Source organism: Thunnus maccoyii, chromosome 2 (genome assembly GCF_910596095.1).
Source record: "Thunnus maccoyii chromosome 2, fThuMac1.1, whole genome shotgun sequence".
Classification (NCBI taxonomy): Eukaryota; Metazoa; Chordata; class Actinopteri; order Scombriformes; family Scombridae; genus Thunnus; species Thunnus maccoyii.
In genome coordinates, this window is record NC_056534.1 from 16,289,039 (window position 1) to 16,313,480 (window position 24,442).

At 39.8% G+C, this 24,442-nt stretch overlaps 1 protein-coding gene and 1 long non-coding RNA gene across 5 annotated transcripts in view; one reads left to right on the top strand and one right to left on the bottom strand.

Moving 5' to 3' along the window:
- Window positions 1-24,442, bottom strand: part of tet2 (tet methylcytosine dioxygenase 2) — a 37,129-nt gene that overhangs the window by 4,861 nt on the left and 7,826 nt on the right. For all 4 annotated transcript variants that reach the window (XM_042432384.1, XM_042432382.1, XM_042432385.1 and 1 more), the window contains 7 exons: window positions 1,960-5,016; window positions 1,787-1,877; window positions 1,583-1,676; window positions 1,266-1,474; window positions 847-997; window positions 666-755; window positions 204-341 (listed from right to left, as the gene is read on the bottom strand). In XM_042432384.1, coding sequence (XP_042288318.1) covers window positions 204-341; window positions 666-755; window positions 847-997; window positions 1,266-1,474; window positions 1,583-1,676; window positions 1,787-1,877; window positions 1,960-4,972 — 3,786 coding nt within the window. In that variant the 5' untranslated portion in view covers window positions 4,973-5,016. The remainder of the gene's footprint in view (window positions 1-203; window positions 342-665; window positions 756-846; window positions 998-1,265; window positions 1,475-1,582; window positions 1,677-1,786; window positions 1,878-1,959; window positions 5,017-24,442) is intronic.
- LOC121911040 lies at window positions 289-23,007 on the top strand. Its single transcript, XR_006099783.1, has 3 exons — window positions 289-363; window positions 21,954-22,181; window positions 22,967-23,007. It is a non-coding gene; the product is annotated as an uncharacterized LOC121911040 (long non-coding RNA).

A 24,442-nucleotide genomic window follows, 5' to 3' on the forward strand; every position in this document is an offset into this window, starting at 1 on the left:
ATTGGACAAACAGTTTGTTTATTTTTGTTGGGAGTATTGTACACAGACATTATAGAGTAAAGTCTGCTTTTATTATTCACATACAGTATCTACTTTAAAGCCATGATTTGGACATGAAAACATAGTTTGATGTGCAGTTGGAGGCTCTGTATCTATTCCATCCTCCAACATATAAAGATATATGCTTCTCAGGTTCTGCTTACCACAGTGCTACCGCCCTGCATGTTGTGGAGGTCCCTGTGAGCGTGGGCGCAGAAATCCAGACAAGCAGTGACCCCAGAGAAGGGACGGCCCTCCTTAAGCCCAAGACGACAATCCGGTGCCCTTTGTTCATGTTCCACCTGTATCCAGGAATAACAAGAGGTACATTTTAATAATATAGTAAGAGTTTCACTAGGCCACTAAACAGTATAGAGGGTATAGGGAAATTCTTACAAAACTACTTTATCATATAGATCATTTCAGAACAGATACTTTCAGAATTCCTGCATGCAAGTTGCATCATTCATGCTTGATTTAGATTTTAGACATACTTTCTCATTCAAGGGAATAGGAAGGTGTGTCCGAACCTTTGACTAGTACTGTATTTTGATTATAAAAAATTATTATATTATGACGTGGATGAAACTAGACAAGCAGTCTATGTTATGTCCATATATCCTCACCTGGTTTGCATAAGCCTCAGGAGCCAAAGTTTTATACAAAGGACCCAATATGGTTGCCAGATTTTGGAAGTTGTTCTCCAGTTTCTCTTCCTGAAAAACAATATTTGGCAGTAAGTTACTGTAATTACCATATTATATTAACATAACCACGGTGATACTTTTTTCTAACCACATGAAATACCTCTTTCACATCATCTCCTAGTAGCTTGAATTTTCTTGGGATTTTGCTTCGGGCAAACTTGCAGCCATTGTAGTACATGCTCCAGGAGCAACCAAAAGAGAAAGATGCTCCACAGGCGTCAGGATCTAACCCCTGGCAAGCACAGGTCCTCCTGAAAGAGGAGGACAATAATTTAAATAAGCCATTGTTACCCAGTTTAATTCAGTGTTAGTCACAATTGATGAGGATTGATTTGAGAATTGGTACCATTTGATTTGATACAAACAAACAAGTCATCATTAGAAAAATAACTCTGAGAACAAAAAGGAATTTGTATAATAAAAACAGTTATAGTGATCATCCTAACTCATCTATGTTTGGATATAAAAGTTACTGTAGCCCACTTGGCTAGATTTTGTTTTTGTTGTGCTGTCACTTACTCCTCATTGAGAGCACAGCGTCTCTGGGTGAGGGCTCCGTGCTTTGTTAGAGTTTCACTTAGCTCGAGGTAGAGGCGGTCAGCCACACTAGGCAGGATGCCCTCCCAGACCAGGATTACCACAATGATGCAGGCTGTGTCACATTTGTGACCAGCACGTTCCCGCACCAACACCAGTATCTTTTCTTCTACACTGGATCGGCGGATCACCTGCAACATGACAGGTATAGGAATTTGTGCACATGCAGATATTTGAAGCAAATAGAAGGGCGGATGATTTGCCCACTTCTTAAGTTAAAATACAAAAATGGTTCTTACCCATTTGGCTATGGGACACCCCTGTGTACTTTTTCCTTCCTTGCCGGTGTATAATATTTTCTCAATCCGGATGGCACGACCAGTTAAACCAGACCTTCAAAGCAAAATGGAAGCATTAAAGTATACACAAGAAAAACAGTACCGTTTTATGTAATACAGTCTATGTTTACTGTCATTTTTCAAGATGTCAAATTTGTGGTTAACCTTTTCTCCATCACCTCCCGTATACCAGGAACACTAGGCGCTGACCCCAAGTGAGTGTAGTATGGGCCTTCATCCTTCTCACTGATTTGTTCTAAATATAATAAAGGAACATACATTAATATTTACATACCAACTGATCAGTCATGGTTCAGAACTAACATTAGAAGACTCACCAACACAGTGGCAGGATGCAATGTCATATTGTGTTTTCATGGGAGTATCTAGGAGATTCTTTATAGGGGTATCCAATAGCTTCATAGGAGATTCCATAAAGCTCTGTAGTAGGTGTTCCTTCTTAGGGGTGGAATCAGGTGGCTTTTTTAGAGCTACAGTGGCTGGGGTCGCCTCTGATGATTCCACTCCACTCAGGTCAGTGTTGGTTGACAAGATTGTGACAGGACCGGAAGATTCCACCTTGACTTTGTTTAATGAATTGATGACAAGGGATTTCTTCTCAAATACAGGTGAAAGCTGGTACTGCCTCAGGGTTTGTTCCATAGAGGCCAAGATGCTGCCCTGCCTCTTACCTTTCTCACACAAGGACTGTTGATTCTCCTGCTTGACTTGCATTCCACCTATGCTTGGCTCTCGCATCTGTAACTGCTGCTCCTGCTGCTGTGAACAAGGCAGCTCAAATCTGGGTCCATTTTCCATTTTTACAGCTCTCAGGCTATGTTTGGGATCACTAGTGCTCTGAGGGGGATGAGGAGGGCCCTGACGCTCTTGCCTTTGTAACAGGTGCATACGCAGGGCTGCATGCTTCTGAAAGTCTCCATGGGGACCAACAGGTCCCAGAGGTAGTCGAGGTCCCCTTTGGAACTGAGTGCATGATGTCTTTAGCTGCTGTTCAGCTTTAGGATACATCTGTGTTGATACCTGTTGGTTTAACGCACCTTGTGGTAAGTGAGGTTGTGACTGTGTAGAGGTCTGGGGGAAGTCCACGTGGTTGGGCTGGTGGCAGTGGTTGTTAGGCCGCTGTGGTTGAAATTGCTTGAGGTTACTGCTGCCTGAGTTTGGAGAATAATGCCTTTGCTGTTGTTGTAGTTGTTGCATCTCTGTTGTGTTACTGTAGCTGAATGTTGTATGGTCGCTGTGCTGGATGTGTTGGTTGCTGGATTGAGCAGAGTTGTTTCTAAGTGGCTGGTTTGGTTGAAGCTGCAGCTGACCTGGCTGAGGCTGACTGTGAGGTCTGTAATTGGGAGACTTCAGTTGCTGCACTTCAAATTGTGGTGGGTGGGACAGTGGACGTTGAAGATTACAGTGCTGTTGTTGCTGTGTTGCTAAAAACCCGGGTGACAATATATCTTGCAGGTCAGGGTCTTCACATAAGTGCTCTGACTGCATGGGGGTTTGGTAGCGGCTGTCTGCCTGCTGATTTTGGGGGAAGTTACGTTGCTCAGATATTTTCAGGGGTAGAGACTGCTGCATTTGAGGTGCTTTAGAATTTGATTGCTGCCACTCAGGGGCAGTGTTGTGCTGGGCTGATGCACAGTGTGTTTGGGCTGGGAGACAGTCTTGCTGTTGCTGCTGGAAGCTGTTAGACCCCTGGCTGCTATCTGTGAAAACTCCCTGTGTCTGGAACCTTTGCGCTGAGTTTGGCTCCAGCATCTGTCCATGAACCTGGGGGTTAGTTGTCTGCTGCTCTGACTGAGGCTTAGCGGGGAAGCCCCTCCACATGTCCTGTTCTTGTGCCTTGGATGATGTAGGGCCACTTACTGGTTGCTGCTGGGAATGTGAAGAGTTCAGCTCTATCCAGCCTCTCTGGTGGGGAGTTGAACATGATAAGTTGGCTCTCTGCTGAGACGAGTTATCCATCCCATTTTCTAACCCAGCATGACGTGGCTGCTGGAGATTGGGCCCCATAGCACCTGTATTGTCAGCTCCACGTGGGTTTCCGGCATTTTGTTGAAAATTCTGGGGTTGAATCCCATACTGGAGGCCTGTATCAGTGCCATGTTGCTGATGCTGACCTGACCCAGGTTCATCACTTTGCCCTATCTTCTGTATCCCAGAGTTGGGAAAGGGCCCATATCCACCTACATTGGGTGCCTGTAGAGGAGCATTACGCTCCAGAAAAGAGTTATGGTTAAACTCCTGGTTGGCTTTCTCATATATACCTTGAGGATTTGTGTCATCTGGATAACACTCTGGGCCATTTTGATGTTGTGAGCCATTGCCAGTATTTGTAGGTGGAATCATGCCCGGCAGCTGACCTAGAGACAGCTCTTGACTAGAGTAAGATGGTGGCCGCTGCTGCTGCTGCTGCTGCTGCTGCTGCTGCTGCTGCTGTGGCTGTGGCTGTTGTTGTTGTTGTTGTTGTTGTTGCTGCTGGTGGTCTGCTCCATAATTATTGGAGTATCCATTCATAACATAGTTGATAGAATTATAATTGTTGCCTCCTTCAGCATTGCCAGATGCACCAGGCTGTTGTTGCTGTGAGTTGGGCATCTGAACTGTACTGGGCAATCCTGAGGTTACAGAGGGAGGTTGAGCACCTTCACCTGGCATTTTATTTGCCAGTGAACCATTGACAGCATCTAGGTGTTGCCCAGATGTTTGTGGGGCAATTGACACTTGCTCAGGATAATACTGAGACAAGGTTTTCTCTAAAAGATCACCTTGAGTGCTTTCTATTGTTGAGGAGGGTGATACAGCACCATTTGGAATTGAAATTTGCTTATTTCTTGGTAAACAGAAAATATCTCCATTAGGAAAATTACAGTTCCTCTTGTCTAACTTAATGTCTGTCTGCGGGGCATTGCATTCAAATTCTGTTGCCTTTGTCAACTCAGAAAAGTTGTCCACCAAACTTGAGCTCATGTCGTCATTTCTTTTCATCTCCGAATCTACTTTAAGTTTCTTGGGCTGATGGACCAGTAAGGACTGCTCAGTGAGTGCGTGCTTCAAATCTCCATTCATCAACTCTCCATTCATCATGAAGGATCCCTGATCGAACAGCCCTTGCCCAGGAGCTGGGCTGTTGCAGTTCTCCCTATGCCTCTTCATTGAGTTGGCACCTGTGTTGGGCTTGTAATGGTTCCAGTTTGTATCCCCAGTGATTTGCAGAGAATCTCCCTCTGAAGACTGGCCTCCATTCTGGAGTTTGTTAGAGATGTTGCGAGATGTGCCAAATTGTGCTAATATCAGACTTTCTTCCGTCTCATGTCTGGCTTGTTCTGTTTCCATCTGGCCTGCTCAGAGTCCATCCACAGGGCTGCCCTCTGTCCGTCCTACAAGGCAGAAAGATAGAGAGAAATATTAAGTTACGAGTACAGCTTTCTCTCAGCAGAGTTACATTTTCAAACACAATAAACAGCACATTCTAATACAAACTGCTGTGCTGACATGATTGTTTAACTTGACCTGTTGAAGTAAGGCTCTGTTCACAATTGTACCCCTACACATTTTAGATGCATTAGGGGCAGGCCATGCATGTGACAACAAATATGAAGAACCACAACTTTGTAGTGTACATATAGCATGAAAAACCTCCAAGACACAGTTGGATACAGTTCATTTTTTCTATGTCAAACAAACAAGACATGGTTTTGATTTGTGTCTAACACATCAATGAACAAAACAAATTTTTTAAATCAAGTTTGGCTTACTTTTTGTTTCTGTGTAAAATTCTTCATTACAAAGCTGTTAGATAGCAAGGAATTACAGGAATTATATTATCTTATTTTCAAATATTATATTGGACCCAGCATGCCCCACAGGGTTTTATTTTAATCTGATTTGTCTGGAGGCTGCTGGAATGTTAGGCTATGGTGAATTGAAAACTTTACTGATCTGAATTAATGTTAATATTAAGGTTTATGAATACCAGTATTCAATTAAATTGGTGGTTTCTCTGTGAAAGGTAAGCTAATTATTTTAGGGGGCTCCAATATTTTAGTCTTCAACGCCAACTATACTGATTTCACTGCTGTCAAACTCAGTAACTAGAGACGTAGGTCTGAATATGACCTGAGTGAGGGGAAGGTCAGTAGAGTAATGTGTTTACACTTGGCACTGAATGTGTATCAGCTGGCAACATGATCCTGTCATAGAATTAGATTCACCTTGACCTCATCCCTCAATCACCTAAAGACTTAATAGCAAGTAGAAAGTGAGCAAGGGGATGAAAATACAGAGTAGAGGTTTTCACAGGACTATGTTGCTTGACAGTACACTGTGAGTCACCATTTTAAATTTAAGACACAGCTTGACAAAAGGTGTCCTGAAGGTAAAAAGTGTTTTCAGTGCTCACTATAATGAGTGCATGCAATATGTGTTTCCTTTTGAAGACCTTTATCTCTAACTGGAAGCTGTGACTTCCTGCTCTGTACTGTATGTGGATAATAAATGTACAAATACCACAACAGGCCAAATGCCCACTGTCACCCATAAAACCTTTATGCAGGTTGAAAAATATGGGAGAATATTAGGGATGTGCTATGACTGCACATCAGCCAATTGGTGTTCAATTTGCTTCCATAATAGTGTCTTTCCTTGACAAACATAGCACATGTATATCCAAACATTAGTAGACAGTGGAAATTGTTTAAATAGAAACACTAGGACAATGCTTTGAATTAAGAATGGAAAAAGAAAAAAAAGGCTAGAGGAATGCTAAATTTTCAATGCACATAAACCATCCAGGGCAGCTGTCTTGACATCTGTCTTTGCATAGGTTTCATCTCTGTAATGCAATACCACATGTAGGGAGAAAACGCATAACTGTAGTCAACAGGCAAACCAGCAGCGTCGTGCTTCCTCAAAGACATATGCATCAGGATTCTGACCTTATTCCAGTTAAATGCCTCAAACAAGAGTGTAACATAGAGGTGTTTAGTACATAATGAATCTTTAGCACAGAATCTTCAAACTGTATTGACTACACTGAATCGTCATTGTCACTAACAGTAGAATCAGTAGATTTTAAAAGTAGAGCTCCCCTCACTAATCAGTCCCTCCAGGAAATTGTGACTTCGCAATTTTTTTTTACACAAATTCAAGAAATCTCTGCAATATTTGCGAGAGCTTGCAATTTTGCTAAATTACCACCACTTCTCTGCATGAAATGGCCAAATCAACAGACTGCTTGTGATTTGGAACAATTGTCGTATTTCATGTCATGGTAACTTACGTCATTGCGTATTCAGCAAGGATTCAGGCATGCATTCAGGTGGAAGATGGACAAATCTCACCTGCCAACAAAAATTACTGCCATAGACCGTGCAAAACAATTCCCAGATGTTTTGCATGACAGTGGAGGGAAAGTGTTTTGTACTCCTTGTAACATTGTGGTAGACCACAAGCGGAAATCTCCACTGAACAGTTACTTTTCTACCGCAAAGCTTAGGAAACTGTCTGCAGTGAATAAACAACATAGGCAAATCACTGTGATCGAAGGGGCTGCATCAAGGCCTGTGGCTGACTATATTTGTATGTTATGGAATGGCATTATTGACTTAACAGAGGTTTATAAATGGAACTCAAGTACAGTATTTTCTTTTTCATATAACTTTGAGCCCATGATTCTCATGTTGAGAAAATAAGTAAAAAAAAAAAAATAGCAGTGAGATATAGGAGTTTCTGTGATATGCATTGTGCTTTCTGTTAAAGGAAGTGATTACATATGACTCTTCAGTAATAGTAAAAATTGCATTATTTTCTTTTGCTTGCAATTTTTCCCAATTACCGCAATTCTACTGCAAAAACACTGCATAAAACATTGCAAATTGTATTATAATTTTTGTGAAAGGCCTGGAAGGACTCACTAATGACTGAAAGTATTGTCATCTCAGCTGTGATATGTTATCTTCTTGTTAAAAACTTTATTAAAAGTCTGCAAAAATGTGATAAGTGTCACAAGTAGGTGGCTGCTGAGCTACTAACCTTATAAAATTGCTTGTATACACCTTGTTTTGTACTGAACTGAACATAAGAGCTTGAACTATCAACAGACAGAGTCAGCGATCGGTGTGGCAGCAGTATGAAAGGTGATGCATTTGCTTACTGTCGTACATAATCAAGTGAATCTGAACTGTGATATCATTGCTTAGCTTAGAAAAACAGTAAACAAACTGCATAGTCAGTGACTACAAATGTTAAAACTGAACAAAACTATTCGAATCAGCAAAGAGATTCGTATTTTACACCTAGTGTAATCATTTGCAATATTGAGTAAAAAATTGTGTATTTTTCATTATTTAGAATATCAAAAGACAGAAAATGTTAAAGACAACATAAGTCTAGTTGATTGAAGGCACTAAGATGCAAGGTTAATGTCCCAGATGGTAGATGGGAGGAGGAACTAGCTGATCGTCAGCTGTTCAGCATCACTCTTCCTCACCCTCAACACATTGTAATGTCAAATATGCAAATACAATTTAGTTCCCAAGTTTTAAACCTTTGTTAAACTCTAGCATTATGAGATTTGTGTCATGAAGTTATGGTGAGTACAGAATAGAAGCTCTTCCCCCCAAGTTTCCCACAATGTTTATTGTCTTTTCAACCCCCAGATTGAGTTTAAGCAAATGTTATTTGTTGGTGGAGTTTGTTCCAAGGGTCAAAACCACAAAACAAGAGATTGGTAGAAAAGTATAGGCGAATATTTCAATATATATGATATGTCACCACTATTACTGGACTGTGCATCAAAAGGTAGGTGAATAAAGCTTAAACAAAGTTCCACTTTCAAGAACTTGCCAAAGCTGTGAGAAGAGGTAGCTTCTTATTTTTATAACTAGGGAGCTGTAGGTCTAATAACAGCTCCCACTAATAAAAGTGATGTATGGAAATAAGATCTCCACAGTGGATACAACAGAGCTTATGGTTTCATTTTTGCATCCCTGCACTCTCCTGCCAAAAGCAAATAGATTCCAGTGATTCCAGCAGAACATTGATTTCTGTCTGCCTCCCTCAATTATTAATGCATGTCACATCCGCAGCATCTGCAAAACAATTGCAGTGCTCAAGCACAAAGAGCCGCAGTCTAATCCATCATAATTATGGGCAACTCTCCTGCAGATGCTAAAGGAATGGGCAGCTGATGAGCACCAAGAAGGGCCTAGATTCAATATTAAGTGTTTTTGTAAAATACTTAGTGTTGGGCATTAAAGCTGGCTAACAGAAGAAAAGAAACTTATTGTACTGATTATGTAGTCCTGTTGGCAGCAGATGAAGGGGGTCCCGGTGTTCTTATGCAATATACGTAAAAAAAACTGTTTTCACATGAATTTGACTTCAGTTTATCCTCAATCAGTGTTAAATTTGTATCAAAGAAAGTACAGTTACCTTTGCATCTTGCATTATTTGTTTATTGCTTAATCGTATTCACTGTAGCTGGTTTTGACTCTCTTCTCTGACTTGAAATAAGAAATGCACATTGACACAGATTTTCCATGTCCATTTAGCCTGTGGTAATCAATATCAAATGCAATATACATGTAGGTAGCCATATTTTCAAACGAGCTATGTCCTTAAACAGGATTTTCTTACATATGTTGAAGGCAAGAGAAGATGCATTTTCCTGAATTTAATTGGGGTGCTAAGGTTTTGTCTGCCTACGTACAAGCATCCTACACCATCACCAAAAGTCTCTACACTGAATATTTAGATGAGTTTGGAATGCTTGAGTTTGTTTGAAAAGTATACAACCCTTTTTGATTGTAATATGAAATCTGTGTTTGTTTTCGGGATTTCAGATGTTAACAACCTTAAATTTTCAATTTATTCTACAATGATAACAATTGGCCATAGATAAACGCAACTTTGCAATCAGGATAAATAATATTAATTGATGGCGACAGTTGTCAATGTGTTTAATGCCTCTAAAGTTACTTAATAGTTATGATACATTTAAAAATAAGTTCAATAGACATCTGATGAAAAATGGAAAGAAAGTTTTAAATAGTTGTTTGTGAATGGTGCCCAGTAGACAGCAGGGTAAGAGAAATTATTCATGAATTTAGGTTCCAGTAAGTTAAAAAGGAATAGTTTGTTTATGGATCTTGAGCAGATATATAGGCTATAACTAACTTTTCTTGATATATGTTCTTTGAGCTCTAAGTCTGCTTAACACTCTGTCTATACTTAAAAGAAGTACATCGTGTATTTGGACCTCTGAGTAAAGCCTCAGGTCACAACTGATGATTGCTTTGGTCAAGTTCAGAAAAATATGCTGTACAACCTTTGAAAACATAATTGGATCCAGCTTTAAGTTCCCACAAAAACCCTCCTGTAAATGTAAACCTACTATAGGCTCACTATAGGCACTGACTGCTGTTTAGGGGTAAAGGAAAGAAATAAATGCTAAATATTTGAGGTACTATGGCATGTTTCATTTGGCATAATTGTGTTCCATCTTTGTGCCTGATTATCACATCTGGAACTAGTTACAGCTGCTTATGATTTTGGCAGAAGAGCTGTCGTCTTCAAACGATACGTTTTATCCCAAACCTGATAACCCTTTTTGCAAAAATATTTGTATATGCACAGTATCCATTTCAACTGCAATATAAAAAATCCTCTATTAATCACATACATTGCTTCACTCAAGAATGTGTATCCATAAAATGGGATGTTAAGTAATACTTTGCATTTCATTGAAATATCTAAACTATGAACTGCAAATATGCAAAATATAGGTTAAAATATGTGTGTATGCAACATACGCAGCTACATATATAAAAAAGTAAGTTATCTCTGGGCAGATTGGAGACTGGAATAGTTTCTTTGAAGGACTTCCAATTAAAAACTTTTTTCAACTGCTTTTCAGAAACTTGCCTGTTTCATTAAGTAACTATCACCTCAGGACATCAAGTTGCTTTGTTGCGGTGACAGTTTCTCAAAACTGGTTCCTTTATTCTCTCAACCATAACGTCCAAACTGGTCATGTGGATCAAGAATGAAGCAAAAAAATTTAAAAATTGTCACTTTCTGCTGCAATTATGGCCCAGTCGACCGTCTAGACTAAGACGATATACACAGGAAACTATCAGGCCAAGCTCTGCCCAGGCAAGCAAGGTTGTAGACATAATGATCTCCTTCTCTGTGTCAATCACTCCTCCAGGACATTAGCAGCCCTCCAGACCCCCTAAAGTTAGAGTGCTAAATCTCCCACTAACGAGCCAAGCTGTTACAAGGGTGTCTGGAAGCTCCTCTCGTTGTCACAACAGAGCAGCCAGCTGCCTGTTAGCAGGTGGGAGAAGAGATGCAGTACACCGAAAACAAAGACAACTTTTAGGTCAATGGCTACGAAAAAGAGACTGAAAGGTTTCCTTATGTACAGTTTGTGTTGGGTGATGAGTGGGCATCCAAAGTATTACAACTTTTTTTCAGAATGACAACCCTGATTAAAAATTTAGTTGTTGCATTATCCAATGGGATTTGAAAGTGCTTCATAAAAAAGAAGAGTAGTGCATTTTCTCAACCTCTAGAAAATCTTATAACTCAAAACAAAACTCTTAAACACATCACTAGAGCTAGTATGGACTGTACAGTAGCGTTTTACAGGTAATGGTAATGAGGATCACAGAGATTATTCATTTTCTAGTTTTGAGTTACCATGTATGGTATTGCTTTCAGTATGTATATTATTAAGAGTCATGTTTAATCTAAAGATTACGACTAAATGCCCCTCTGTATAATAGCATTTAATGATGATGTGATTTTGTAATGAATTAAATCTATGGTCACAGATAACTCTAGTCTAACAACTCAAACAGTATAAAATAGACAACTTAAAGCTGTGAACTCATTGTATTCTGATGATGCTGGAACCTGAAGATGAAGGGTCTCGCGTGCAGCTCAGGCAACAAGTCGCAGAACTAATCTTCCTTTTGCTGCTGTCAGACACAGACGGATGTAAAGTGCCGCAGCGGGACACCAGCAGCAGCATTGTAATCAGAAGTGACACTGAGCCTCTTTATGATTATGTCAAAGTTATTAAAATTGAAATGTGTTATTTTGACAAATGAGTATGAGAAAACCACATGGGAGTCTTGAAATGCGCTCCGCTCCTTTTGATGAATGGCAAATGGTCTTCGCATTCAGAAGGCATGTTCATTTATACAACATGACGTGTGGACGTCCTTATCTGTAGCTGATCTGCTATTTTTATAATGTGCTGTTTGGATTAGCTTTGGTTTCTGTGAAGCTTGTTTGCAAGAGATGGAGAGGATGAAATGAGGTGATAATGATCAGTCATTTAATGAACTTTGTGCAGAGAGTAGTGCAAAAAGTTGCAGCATGATTTAACAGTCTTGATCTGTATGGATCCTTCAAAGTGACCAAGAAAAATGACTAACAATGAAAATGATTAACAATGTCTATATGTCAATAATTTGCTTAGTGGTATTTTACATCTGAATTTCCCCCCTGCATTTGTAATTTCTGTATGTACATTAACTAAAAACACTGCATTGTGTACTATATCATTAAAATATATTGAATTTATCTCTAAAAGTACACAACTAACAAATTAGAAAATGAAAACCTCACTTTTTGCAGTACATTCTCCACTACTTAAGCTAACCTAATTTTAACTCAGTTTGATTTGAGAAAAAGACATGAACTAATGCTCCCAACCTTTTTGAACTCCTTTACATAAATAGTATTTGACCCCTGAAAACCCCACAATGAGGTAAGCAAGTGAATACAACTTCCCGACCCCATGTGACCACTCTTTTGTTTTGTCTGGCCCTTAGTGCAGTCTGTAAATCAGTAACTAAGTCAAGAGGTGACTATGGTGCTAAGCTGCTTTCAGTGCAGCTCCATTCCTATAGGACACTCCAGGTTTTACAAAGGACCGAACAGAGCCAAGCAGCTTGTCACAGTTGGATGCACCCACACTGAAAAAAAAAAAAAAATCTTTGCAAACCCAGAACAAAGCCAGGGATCCCAGCTGAGTGTGTGCGCGCCCGTACGCGTATAAACATACAAACACATGCGCAGCAATTATGCAATGTTGTAAGTCCAACTTTGTGCTTGCTTTAAGACATTTGGAGTATTGGCTTCAACCTCTCGATTATTTATTAGATTCACAAGGAGATCTATTTTTGCTGCGGATGTAGAGCATTAAACTAAACCAGAGGCACAGCGTTGCAGTGGCTTTAGTGTGGATGCCTGCTGGAAGTTATAACGCTTTGATCTATTTTAGTTTTCTTTCTAGTAGCGAATGTCCACCAGGGAAATGAGCACTCTGTTTTCAGTTTAATATGTCTCAACTTGCTTGGCTTGAACTAAATTCCCAATGAAGCTTTCTTTCCCTCCAGAAGTCAGTGTCTTTGTTTCTAAATGCTGTTGTTTGGTTTCCCTCCCTCTCCCACAGCCTTACCTCCAGTCCTCTGCCCTGTAATTACGCATCAGGTTCCTCTGTACTTCTGTCTGCCATTCATCTACTTCCCTCCTGTTCAGTCTATCATCTAGCCAGTGCAGTTATGAACCTGGCTGCTAAGTGCTGTGATAGAAATCTAGACAGTCATTGTCCATAGTTATTGCCTCTGTAGCTATGTATTTGCTGGCTTGTAGATGATCAGTTGCTTTAGTGCTTTGAGGCCTGGGGGCAAGGGTGGACTCTTGGACACAGTGTGATCAGTGTTGTAAAACAATGGACACAGTTTGCACAAGAGTCATTTAAGGCTGGCGGTTAATGCACATGACAGTATAGCCTTATTTTAACAAGTAAGTGTTTTGTTTTTAATATAGCTTGCATACAAAAATAAGCAAGATGTACACAACTTGTTTCTGTTTGTCTATCAACTTGCTAAAAGATCATCTACTTGTCCATAATAGAATAAAAAAATGAACAACAAACTATTAGGTAGCATGGATATTAGTCCCATTAGCACAATGCTTTATTCTCACAACACTAGTGTAACCACGTTTAATGCACTGGACTCACACTGTGTTTTTGTTATTCGCAGAGAGAGCCAGTGAAATATGAGAGCTGCCATAGTAGATGGGGTCTATTTGGCGTGACTTGGCAGCCGTATGTGACATTCACCACTAACGACAGCTGCTGGGAGACTCAGGTCTCTGCACTTTCAGGTTGAGACCTAGGCAGCTAGGCTAAAGAGTCCTGCTGTTGAAGAGAAAGAGAGAGGGGTGGGGGGTGGGGGGGGCTGTGGAGCAGCCCTGTAAATCAAACACACACTTGCCAAGCCGCACCACTGTTTTGCAGAATAGTCCCAAGAATAAGCCATAATCTCAAGTGTACATTTCCTTGTCTTTGCTGAAATGGGCCTGTTCGTATTTTCCTGTTTATAAGATAAGAACACAGAGCATGCATCTAGTCCAGAGATTGTAAATTTTCTGAGCACTTAAAACCCATATGCCTTCTAAACTGGGTAATAATAGTCTGTTAAATACTAATACTTATCGTAGTATGACTTGGCTGAATTTTATAACTTTAACTGTGTTTTATAACTTTAACTTAAAAACATCACAACATATAACATTAACCCAGTTAAGTTGTCAGTCAGTATTAATAGTTCACTACCAACTAGTCTAATATCAACACTGTATAAACCTTCAGTGTTTCCACTCTTGGCAGCTTTGCTAGTCATGTAGCTACTGTAACCACACTATGCTTCCCCATTCATTAACCATACATCAAAGTCTTATTTCTATTTCTGAAGCCTGTATTGTCATATCCCAACTTTTACCGAAGTAAGTAAACATGATGATATATAACTGGAAATTTCAACAAAACATACAGATAAATAAAGATATGAAAGAGAGCTACAAATAAGGAAAATTAAGCCCTTGTTCATTGTATAAATTTTGGCAATGGATGTTTAATGTGAAAGAGTAGAAATACTGTAATGGCTGTGTATGCGAACAGGCTGGAGTTAGACATTTCAGACTGCACACAGCAGGGCTCTAAGTGAAACCTCATCCTTAGCAACCCCTACCAGTGTAATTAGGTCAGATGACTTGCATTCTACAGTGTTTTAAATCCCTCCCATAAATATAGAGCCGGACTCGCCGCTCTATAAACCTCATGACCTGCACAGCTCGGCATTCCGGCTGACTATGTAAACAACAAATATGTTGGCTAAAAAGCAGCACAGAATCTCTCAAAGATATTTTTTGAATTTAAGGCTGAACTTTATTTATTATATGCTACACAAGTGTAATGGGTCAAGTTTTTAAAGCCACATCAATAAAAACATCCTGAAACAGCTCTGTTGACAAAGACAAGAAGACTATGAATTCACATTTGCCTGATTTAAGTCCATTTAAGGCTGTGTTTGATTAGTCCTTTAGACATCCATGTAAGCATTTTGAATTATGACAGGTCATGACATATGGCTGGCATATGAGCTGTGGGGGTTGACTCCACTGCTGGAGTTTTGGGGGTAAAGTTAACATGGTGGACTGGAAAGTCTGGAATGTCTGGAAGGTTAAAAAAAAAAAGAGTTGTAACGTACAATGTGAAATAAAGTGCTAGTAGCATGTGTTGCTACTGATGGTCAAATGCTCCTCAGGCATGATAGGACAGATGTTCATTCATGTTCTGCATCTCACTGAGTCTCTCATTCAGGCACCTCACACTTGTGATTTATGTCACATGGCACGCTCACGCAGCACTTACAATGCACCTCACATGGTTGCTCGTGCCTTCTCTCTCTCTCTTTCTTTCTAGCAGTATGAACATATGACACTCTCCACCCTGGCCAAGAAACAAAAGGCCCCTGTATCTGCAGTCATTTCTGTAATCCTCCAAATTTACATGCTAGCCAGGCCATTGTAACATTTTCTTCAGAGTGCTTGGATCCGGTTGCACTTCTTTCACATGGAGAACCTTTGCAACATGTGGGATCTACACTCTGATAGCACAGCTCTCCACAGAGAGAGAAAATAACCAAACAAATTAAACATGAAAGTGAAATCCTGAACACAAACCTAAATAATTGTAGACCACACACACAGGTCAGAGCCCTTGTGCCATATCGCCATTTCTTTATTTATTTGGTATTAAAAACAGCAAACACATACAAAGGAACACAGGAAGAGTGCTGGAAATGTGCATGTATTTAGTGTTAGCTTAGCTTATGTGTGTGCAGATCAACTCATGTTTTTCTTTTCCCTCAAAGAAATAGTTTGAAATTTTAGGACATACACTTGTTTACTTTCTTGCAGAGAGTTATTGTAGATGAGATGATTTATAATGCTCTCATGTCTTTGGTGAATTTGAAGCTACTTACTGAAGTCGCTGCATCCAGCCAAGAAACAGTCTGGCACATAACCAAATGTAAAAAACCACAACTTTTTGTTTTTACACTTAGATTTTTGTACAGATAAAACAAAAGAGATACAACAAGTTTATTTGTGAGCTTTGGAGGTGCTGGCAGGAGGATTTTTTCACCTTTGGACAGCTGTTTTCCCCTGTTTCCAGTCTTTATGCTAAGCTAAGTTTAGCTTTAGCCGATAGCTTGCTGTATTGCCAGTACCGTACAGGCATGGGAGTGGTATCGATCTTCTCATCTAAGAAAGTAAATATGAATATTCCCCAAAATGTCCAACTATTCCTTTAAGACAGCGAGGTAAGGAAATGTTTAGGCGTAGCACATCAATAAAAGCCACCAACTTTTATTGATGTAACGCTTTTGCTGTTTCTAACTACCAGTTGATTCATCTGGCATGTTTGAAGAATACAGTATACAGCTTCTGTTTTACATTATGACATGGCAATCTTTTATATTTGTTACTGAGGGGATGCAGATACATGTGAAGATTACCAGGAATGCAGATGCTTGAGGTTCTGCGTTAGCGACGTGACTCATGTTGGTTCCATTAATAACAGCATAGGAGGAGGAAATCTGACTTTGCCCTGTACAACCTCAGGCCTATGTTTTCTGTCAGGTAGAGAAGTGCAGTTTCCTGTTAATGCTGGCTGTGGCCTAATCACTAGATTGTGATGTAATGATGGCTGCGTCACATGACGGCCTGGAGCAACAGATCTCTGCTTTTCTTCCCTCTTCTGTCCTTTTCCTCTCCCTTCATGACTGACCACAAACAGCTCTGCAGGTAGAATCAGCTTGCTGACAAAACTGAATCCTGGTGACCAAAGGACACTCTCATTCAATTAAATACAACATAAAAATCTCATTGCATTTTAAAGTGATGCAATGTTATTTAGCATTCCTGTGTGTCATTTTCACAACCTTTTGCAATGTTTGGGGGATTTTCAGAGATGTATGTATGCAAATACATGTGAAATGCTATTCAATATCTTGATTTTCTTCTTTGAATCTGCAGACAAGATTAATAGATTACCACAGAAACACAGGGGACATACACTTCTGTTTGTAATTTCTTCCCTAGAGAGCCTCCTCCCCCTCCATAAGAAGAAGGGATCTGTACAATCTACATTGTTCTTTATGTCTAATGCCAAACAGATGTGGCCGAGTTGTGGAGATTCTCACTGCAAGTCTTTGTGCTCCCACAGCTTTTTGTCTCTTTGCCTTCTTATATTGTGTTTTGACATCTGTTAACTAACTATAGCATTACTCTATTAAGTTAACTAGAGCTTCTTAGCATTATTTTTATTTGACGAATATGTTTAGATATAGAACAGAATAGTTGGGAACCCAAGAAAGACAAAATGTACAAATGTCTCATTAGTATCAGTCTGAGTGAAGTTTTGGGAGTATGGATTAAATATGCAGTGCCTGCTGCTAAAAGTAAGATTATTAAATAATTTCTACAGTTTTAAAGTGTACAACAGGAAGTTGGGGAAATGTGAATCTACAGTTCTGCACTATTATGTTTATTATGCGAGCCTACACACAATCTTAATTCACATTTTTGTTTAAGGACAGTTTTAATTTTGAGAGTTCTTTTGATCTTCCATGTGTAGATGAATTGGTGATTGCTGATTTGTATAAAGGTGACTAAAGGAACCCTACAAATGAATGTCAGGGTTAAAAGGTTTCAGTACTAGTTGTGCCCCATTCTATGAAGATGATACATAACTAAAACAACTCCTTCTTAGCTACATTGTTCCATGGTTAGCTCAAAACAACCTGAAATGATCCATCTGGAAAATGCTGGTAACTGGGTATAACTTCCTAGAGGGAAAGAGATAAACTAAAAGACAGGAAAGAATAACTGGCACCACAACGATAAACCACATCCAAGTGCTCATAGTCATAATTAAGATCAATGTCAGCAGTAATCCCAGACTGTTTGATCATGTTGTACTGGGTTCAGCGGGCTTTGTCTTCGTGGAGCTCAGGAAACAGTGGGCAAGACACATAAAATATGTTTTCCCATAAATAGCCATGAGCAATATAGGAGTTTGTGATTTGTGGAAACCTATTAAGGACCCGAGGACATGACTGTTTTTTTAGAGCTACTTTTAAAGGGCGAGGTTGAACTCGCTGAACTGCTGACAACTTGTATTTGAAAAGAGCCTCATGTTATCCTGTATATCCTTAAGAATAATGGACAAATCCTTCAGGGTCTTCATTTTGAGATTTCTGAACTAGATAAGGGAGTTCAAGTTATTGATACAAACTAATACATAAATATTAGTATGTTATGAATGTTTTGGTGGTTTAAAATCTTTGGTATTGAATGGCTGTGCAATGGTTTGAGTGTCATATTTTAACGGCAAGGGCGAGAAGTGACAAAATTCTATTAGATGACAAAGGTATGAACAACAACTCAACAGTTTTTGTTGCAGGGGATAAACCCCGCCTCTGTACAGTTCTGATACAACTTGTTTAGCTGGTTTTCTGGGAAAACGGCAAACACTCATAAGCATACGAAACATCCTGTTGGCATGTGCTACTGTTATACTTTGTCTACTTAAATCAGCCTTTTAGTTTATTCTCAAAATGTTTCACGAAAGACTAGATTTTATATTATTTTTGAATTATAACACAGCAATCTAAATATTAAATAACACTGAAACCGCCCAAAGAACTGCTGATAACAGATCACAGTGTCAGAGATCATATCTATTAACGATCAGCTTTCCCTCCCAGTATTAAAAAAAACATTTCAGTGAAACAGTGCCTTTTCTCAGAGCCATTCATGTCAGAGTAAACTATTTCCCAGAGGTTGATCCTGATAGTAGACAGCAGTTGAACATTAGCCCAGATCTGACTGCATAAACCTGTTAGTCTTGAATTTTTTTCCTGTTTAATCAGCACAAACTGAAGAGAAACCCTGACTTGCTGGGAAGCACCCTGTACCATGACTAAGAAGCCCTCTGTGCAAAGTTTACACACATAATCTAAACCTTTTTCTGTGCCTTCAAGCGGCATCACATGGAGACTCTAATTAAGAAATGGGCTTCTGAGCGTACAAACCCACTAACCTGCCCCCAACCCCACGCAGTGCTGCACTTTTTCTACCAAGCTGCCTGTCTTTTTGCCCCTCCAACTCTTTGTCTATGCAACAGTCAATATATCTGACTAACTTGATGAACTGTGTGCAGAGCAAAGTTAATTTCTTTCAGAGTGCATGGTAGCCATGGCGACCATCTTATGAGCGCTCCAAAGCCCATCTGGTCTAAACATTACCCCAGCACGGCTGACTACAGAATAGGCTGCTTTGCTGTGGTGTGCACATGTGCTTTATGCATTGATCCTGCCAGTAAATCAATAGTGCCACATATTCAGAAACGTACATTTGCACTTGTGTAGATCAACACCGTTAAAATTGCATTTTAGAAATATTTTGAGCTGTAAAACCTGAAATGGTACATTTCTACATTTCTATGGCTCACTTGTTACTGAATTAATTTTGCACTATTTGAAATGTGAGTTGCTCTGTTGTCATCTGTGGCTTTTATTTTTAGAGGCTTACCAAGAAAGATACTGTAGTTGATTTCAATTGGAGCAGTGAGAGGAGAAAGGATACTTTATATTGACTCCTCATTCCTTTTCCCAACCACTGTAATCTGGCATGAGATGGGGAAACTCATACACAAAGCCAAGTGATGAACAAACTCTGATTCCCATGTTTCTTCAATTTGACCTCTAGCCTGCAAGTCTTGGCATGTGATTAGCTCACAGGCACATTTATTTAGCAAATATTTCCTCTCTGTTTGCAGGATCCAAATCCAAACCAGCTTCCAATTAAACAGGAAGCGGAGGTGAACAGTAAACAGAGCAAAGGGAAACATTATTATAGGAGGGAAATTAAAACATGGCACACAACATGGCAGTGAAGGAATTCTAAATGGACTGAATACCAGGGTAGATTTCAGAGTTGAACAGGACTGAGCTAAAGAGCAAGAAAAGGATAGTGGCTTATCATACACAAAACCAAGGCATCCAGTTTCCTTTAGTCACATAATGTCAAAAATATACTGTACTGCCCAGAATAACTTTGAATAAGAAATTTTTGCTATGTGCTCTTTTCTCATCTAGCAAGTGAATGTGCTGATATTCTTTCCCTCATTGGCTTCTAAGCAGCCTGACCTAAGCCACTGTTGCTAAGCTTCTTCTTTCCCTCCACTGAGTGGGAGGCACGTGACTCATTGAATAGAAATCACAGATCCTTCTGAGTGAAGGGATTTTTTTTTTTCTATGATTCATGGCCTCAGTTTAAGAATAGACTCTAACTCCATATCTCACACCTCAGCAATTCATCAGGAAGTACGGAGATTTTTAACAATAATTTATGTTAGTTCTTGAACATGGCCTCTCTATTGTTTTAGCATTCACTTGGACAAAATATGTCCGATATGGCAGAGCTTCAGGAGTCATCAATCATGTTCTGCCATGTAGCTTGGTTCTTCACTGCACAGAAAAAATGGATTGGTGCCCACCACATCTGTAAGATTAGATGTGTAAGAGTTTATTTTAGCAAGGAAGCTGATATAACTAAATATTATTTAATCCAGGAGTTTCTATCCATTCCTGAGCCAGTGCTTAAATCAGACTTAAAATTTCCAAATATAAATACATAAATGGATGCAAACCAGTGCAATTGTCATCGGGTGGGTCGGCTAGGAAAGACACCAGCTGCTGGACTAGTACATTCCACTTAGGAAACCTAATATTGAGCTTGAGCCACTTGAAGCCCACAGAAGTAGTTAGTGATGTCATTCAAAGCCTTTGGTAGGGTTACGCTTCTAAATGACATTCGGGACCAGCTGTCTGTCTTTGTGCTCCTTGTGTAGACAACAGGGGGCCATGGGGCCTAACCTTTTCAATGACAGCTCTTAGCAGCAAAACCGTCCATATCTGACAGCCATTTTAGAAGAGGGCAAACAGCCATCAGAAGCAGTTGTTTAGATAACTGTGGATCCCTTTGAGATTGCGCTATCATGACGGAGCTTTGCAGATCATGTGACAGGGGCATTAGCTATCCTTTTCAGATTTTGATTTAAATTTGCCAATTCTTTTATCAGAAGATAAATTATGACGGGCCGTGTAAAAAATACTTTTTGAAACTTTTTTTTTTCCAATGAACCTCTTAGGATTAGACTGATTTGATTTAACTGGAACTGACTGACCTCTATACATTTGATATTATAGTCTTGATGGCCTGTGTGCAAGTTTACCTCTCCACATATTGTTATGTTTATGCTGGTGTTTGGCAACACCAACATTTTTTGTCTGCATATGTTAATCTTGTAGAAAACAGATCTGACATTTAGCTTTCCTTTTAAGAGAACACACAATTATTTAATCATACATTGAGAAAAGAGGGTTTTTACTTCTAGAGATGAAAAAGGTTCACCAAGTTCTATTTAAAGTGTTTTCATTTTTTTTTAGGTGTTTTAAAGTGTTTTCATAATATTAACTAATTCATAGAATTTATATTTGCATGAGCACGTTCTCCAACTGGATCCACCACAGTGACACAGTGTTACTCAATGGAAAGTGCCACTGTGGGTGTGCTTTTACCAATGTCTGTTTTACATGGGTAGCATTGTGTGTGACACTTTGCAAATATTGCAAGTTTGTTTTAATGTTGAAAAGCTGGAAGTGTCACGTAAGTTGATGAAATCATCTGACCTGACAGAAAAGATACAGCCACTTTCATCTCATCACCTAGCACTGTTAAGGCCTTCTGCTGCGCAGGAACTATGTGCTATCAGAGTGGCATCAACATAAAAAAAGGCCTGCTGAGCATGGCAACGTTCTCGAGCACAGACGCTGTTGTGGCTGTGGCTCTTAATTTCTTTTTTTTATTCACTTAACTTCAGGTAGCGGAAGCGGCGAAAACAGCATTCAAGAAAATTGTCCAAGCATAGGAGGGGCGGACCGGCGAGAGGCGGGAAGGGATGCTATTCGCTTTGGGGCACTTACGTAACATCTCACTTGCCTCTCTCTCTGTGGAATGCCAGGATAGTGTTTGTAAACAGAGCGGCCATGTGCAAGTGCTCACGTGGAGGAAGCTTTTGAGTTGCTGCCCTCGCTGTCTCACCCCTGAGGTAAACCCTGACATCGATACATGCTCGCAGGGCCAGGAACACTCCCTCCGGCCCTGTGCCACTCAAACAGAGCCTTATCACTCTCACTCCATAATTACGCTTCAGCCCGGCTAACAACGCACATCGTTGAGGAAAAAGAAGGCCATGAGTCATATTTGGGATTCATAGTGTATCTGGTGTGGCAATTACTGATAACATTTTTGTATGTCAGACTCATAAAAACGTTACTACTATTACATAATTCCAGTGATGACCAATAAACCACACTCATTACTCCCTCTGAGTCTCTTTTACAAGGTAGTGCCTATGTGGAACAGAAAGCCAAGATTGTTGTTGGGGTTTGAAATAGATCTGGTTTGATAATGGTTGATAAATGACATATTGACATGCTTTGTAATTTAGACTCATTCAAGGGAATTCTTTCTGTTAATTATGAAAAAAGACATGCATATAATTTTCTTTAAACCACAACGTTTTGCAATATTTTTAGCTCCACACATAGAAAAGTCCAAGTAAATCACAGTTTAAAAGATGTTTTGAGGCCAGTCCTTTTTCAATCATATTCAGCAAATACACATTTTGCTTTTTTGTGCTTTTAGTTTGCAGCTTTGCTCTAATCAACAAGAGGATTTTCACACAAAGAAGTTAATCAGTAGATTAACGGTCAATGTGCCTGAAATGTTTCAAAAGTGCCTAAATAATGGACTATGTTATGTCACTAAAATTCCATTGCAGAAACACCTGATTGTGGTTTGCTGCTTTTCTCTTTCTTTCTCTCTCTATAGCAAAACAACCCCCAATAGCAGACAAGAGGAAAATCAATATTGAAGAAATCAATACAACACTCAGTATTTCGCCATTTTGTCTCAGGAAAGCAGTCAAGCTATGACCAACCAGCCAGCCAGCCAGCAGGTAGTGAAATCTAAAATGTCTAACTTGCCACTGGGCCTGTTTCTCTGTGTCATGTGTGCAGCACCCCTTGGGTGGAAATATGATGCGTGGGCTGAACAGAGCAGGGTCAGAGGTGAGGGCTTGGGTAAGGGCTTGGGTATTGTAAGTGGACAGCATTGTTGTGGAACGCTATGGCAACTGGACATTCTTCCCAAAGGTGATATTGTCTTTGCCCTGGGACTGACATAAAGGGGACTTACAGCCATGACGAAGGAGCAATCCAACCGCATGGCTTTATCTGTAGGTGTGGATAGATGAGAGAAGCTATGTAAATGTGATTGATCTATTTGGCCCTTCCCCCACACAGCCCCCTGTAGGCCCATTAATGCTCTGGTGCCTTTTCAGCTGCTGATGTAACAGCAGCCATGCAGAGGCTCATGGAAACACTTCCAGCAGGACTGTGTGTTTATATTTTTTTATTTTACAGTTTTCATAGTGAGTTAATATCCAGGTCAGGATTAGCTTTTATAAATCCTGTGTACAGTGCAACTGAACACAAAGAAGAACACGAATTGCACATCCAAAGTGTAATAATGTGCTTTCATTAGCAAGCAAGTGCAGTTAAACCAAACTGAACAGATCAAATTATGCAGCAGATGTAATGCTGAATCTAATGTTTAATGTGCTTAGGGATAGTTAAAATTAAAAAATAGTTCACTGGATACAAAAGATACAGAACCAGCTCCTTGATGGCTACTTTGAGCTGTTTAAAAACTAATTTTACAAATTTCCTGTGAAGGGTTAGGTATGATGTAACATTATCTTTATCTTCAGTGTCTCAACATTATGAATGAGTCAATGGGATCGCCACAAAAATATACACACATACATGTACATACACGCACACACCAAAGCGTGGATCAGCACCTGATCTCATGCAGTCACAGCATACTTGATAAATACTATGGAGAACACCCCCACTTAAGCACTTGTGTTGACACTACACAGTCAAAGACCATGCTTGCCATATCAAAACACAGCCACACCATTGCATCAGAAGGGTACGCCACCATTGTTGTTTCCAAAGTTTTCTGACAGCTCACTAGGAATAAAAATGGGATCCTTTTCCACTACGAGCAAAGAATATTTTCGAGAAGAGAGCGTGTAGCGTGAAGGCTACAGGCTCTGCAGAGGCGACCGCAGAAATGCAGCATGTAAACAAAAAAACTTTAAAACAAACGCAAAAGGGGAATGAGAATGTTTGGCTGTTAGAGAGTAGTGTTCCTCTTTGTCTGTCATCAGCTATTCACATAAGAGCTAGCTGACTGTCCTTCAGTCATTTGACAAGCAACTGACTTTATTTTAACTTC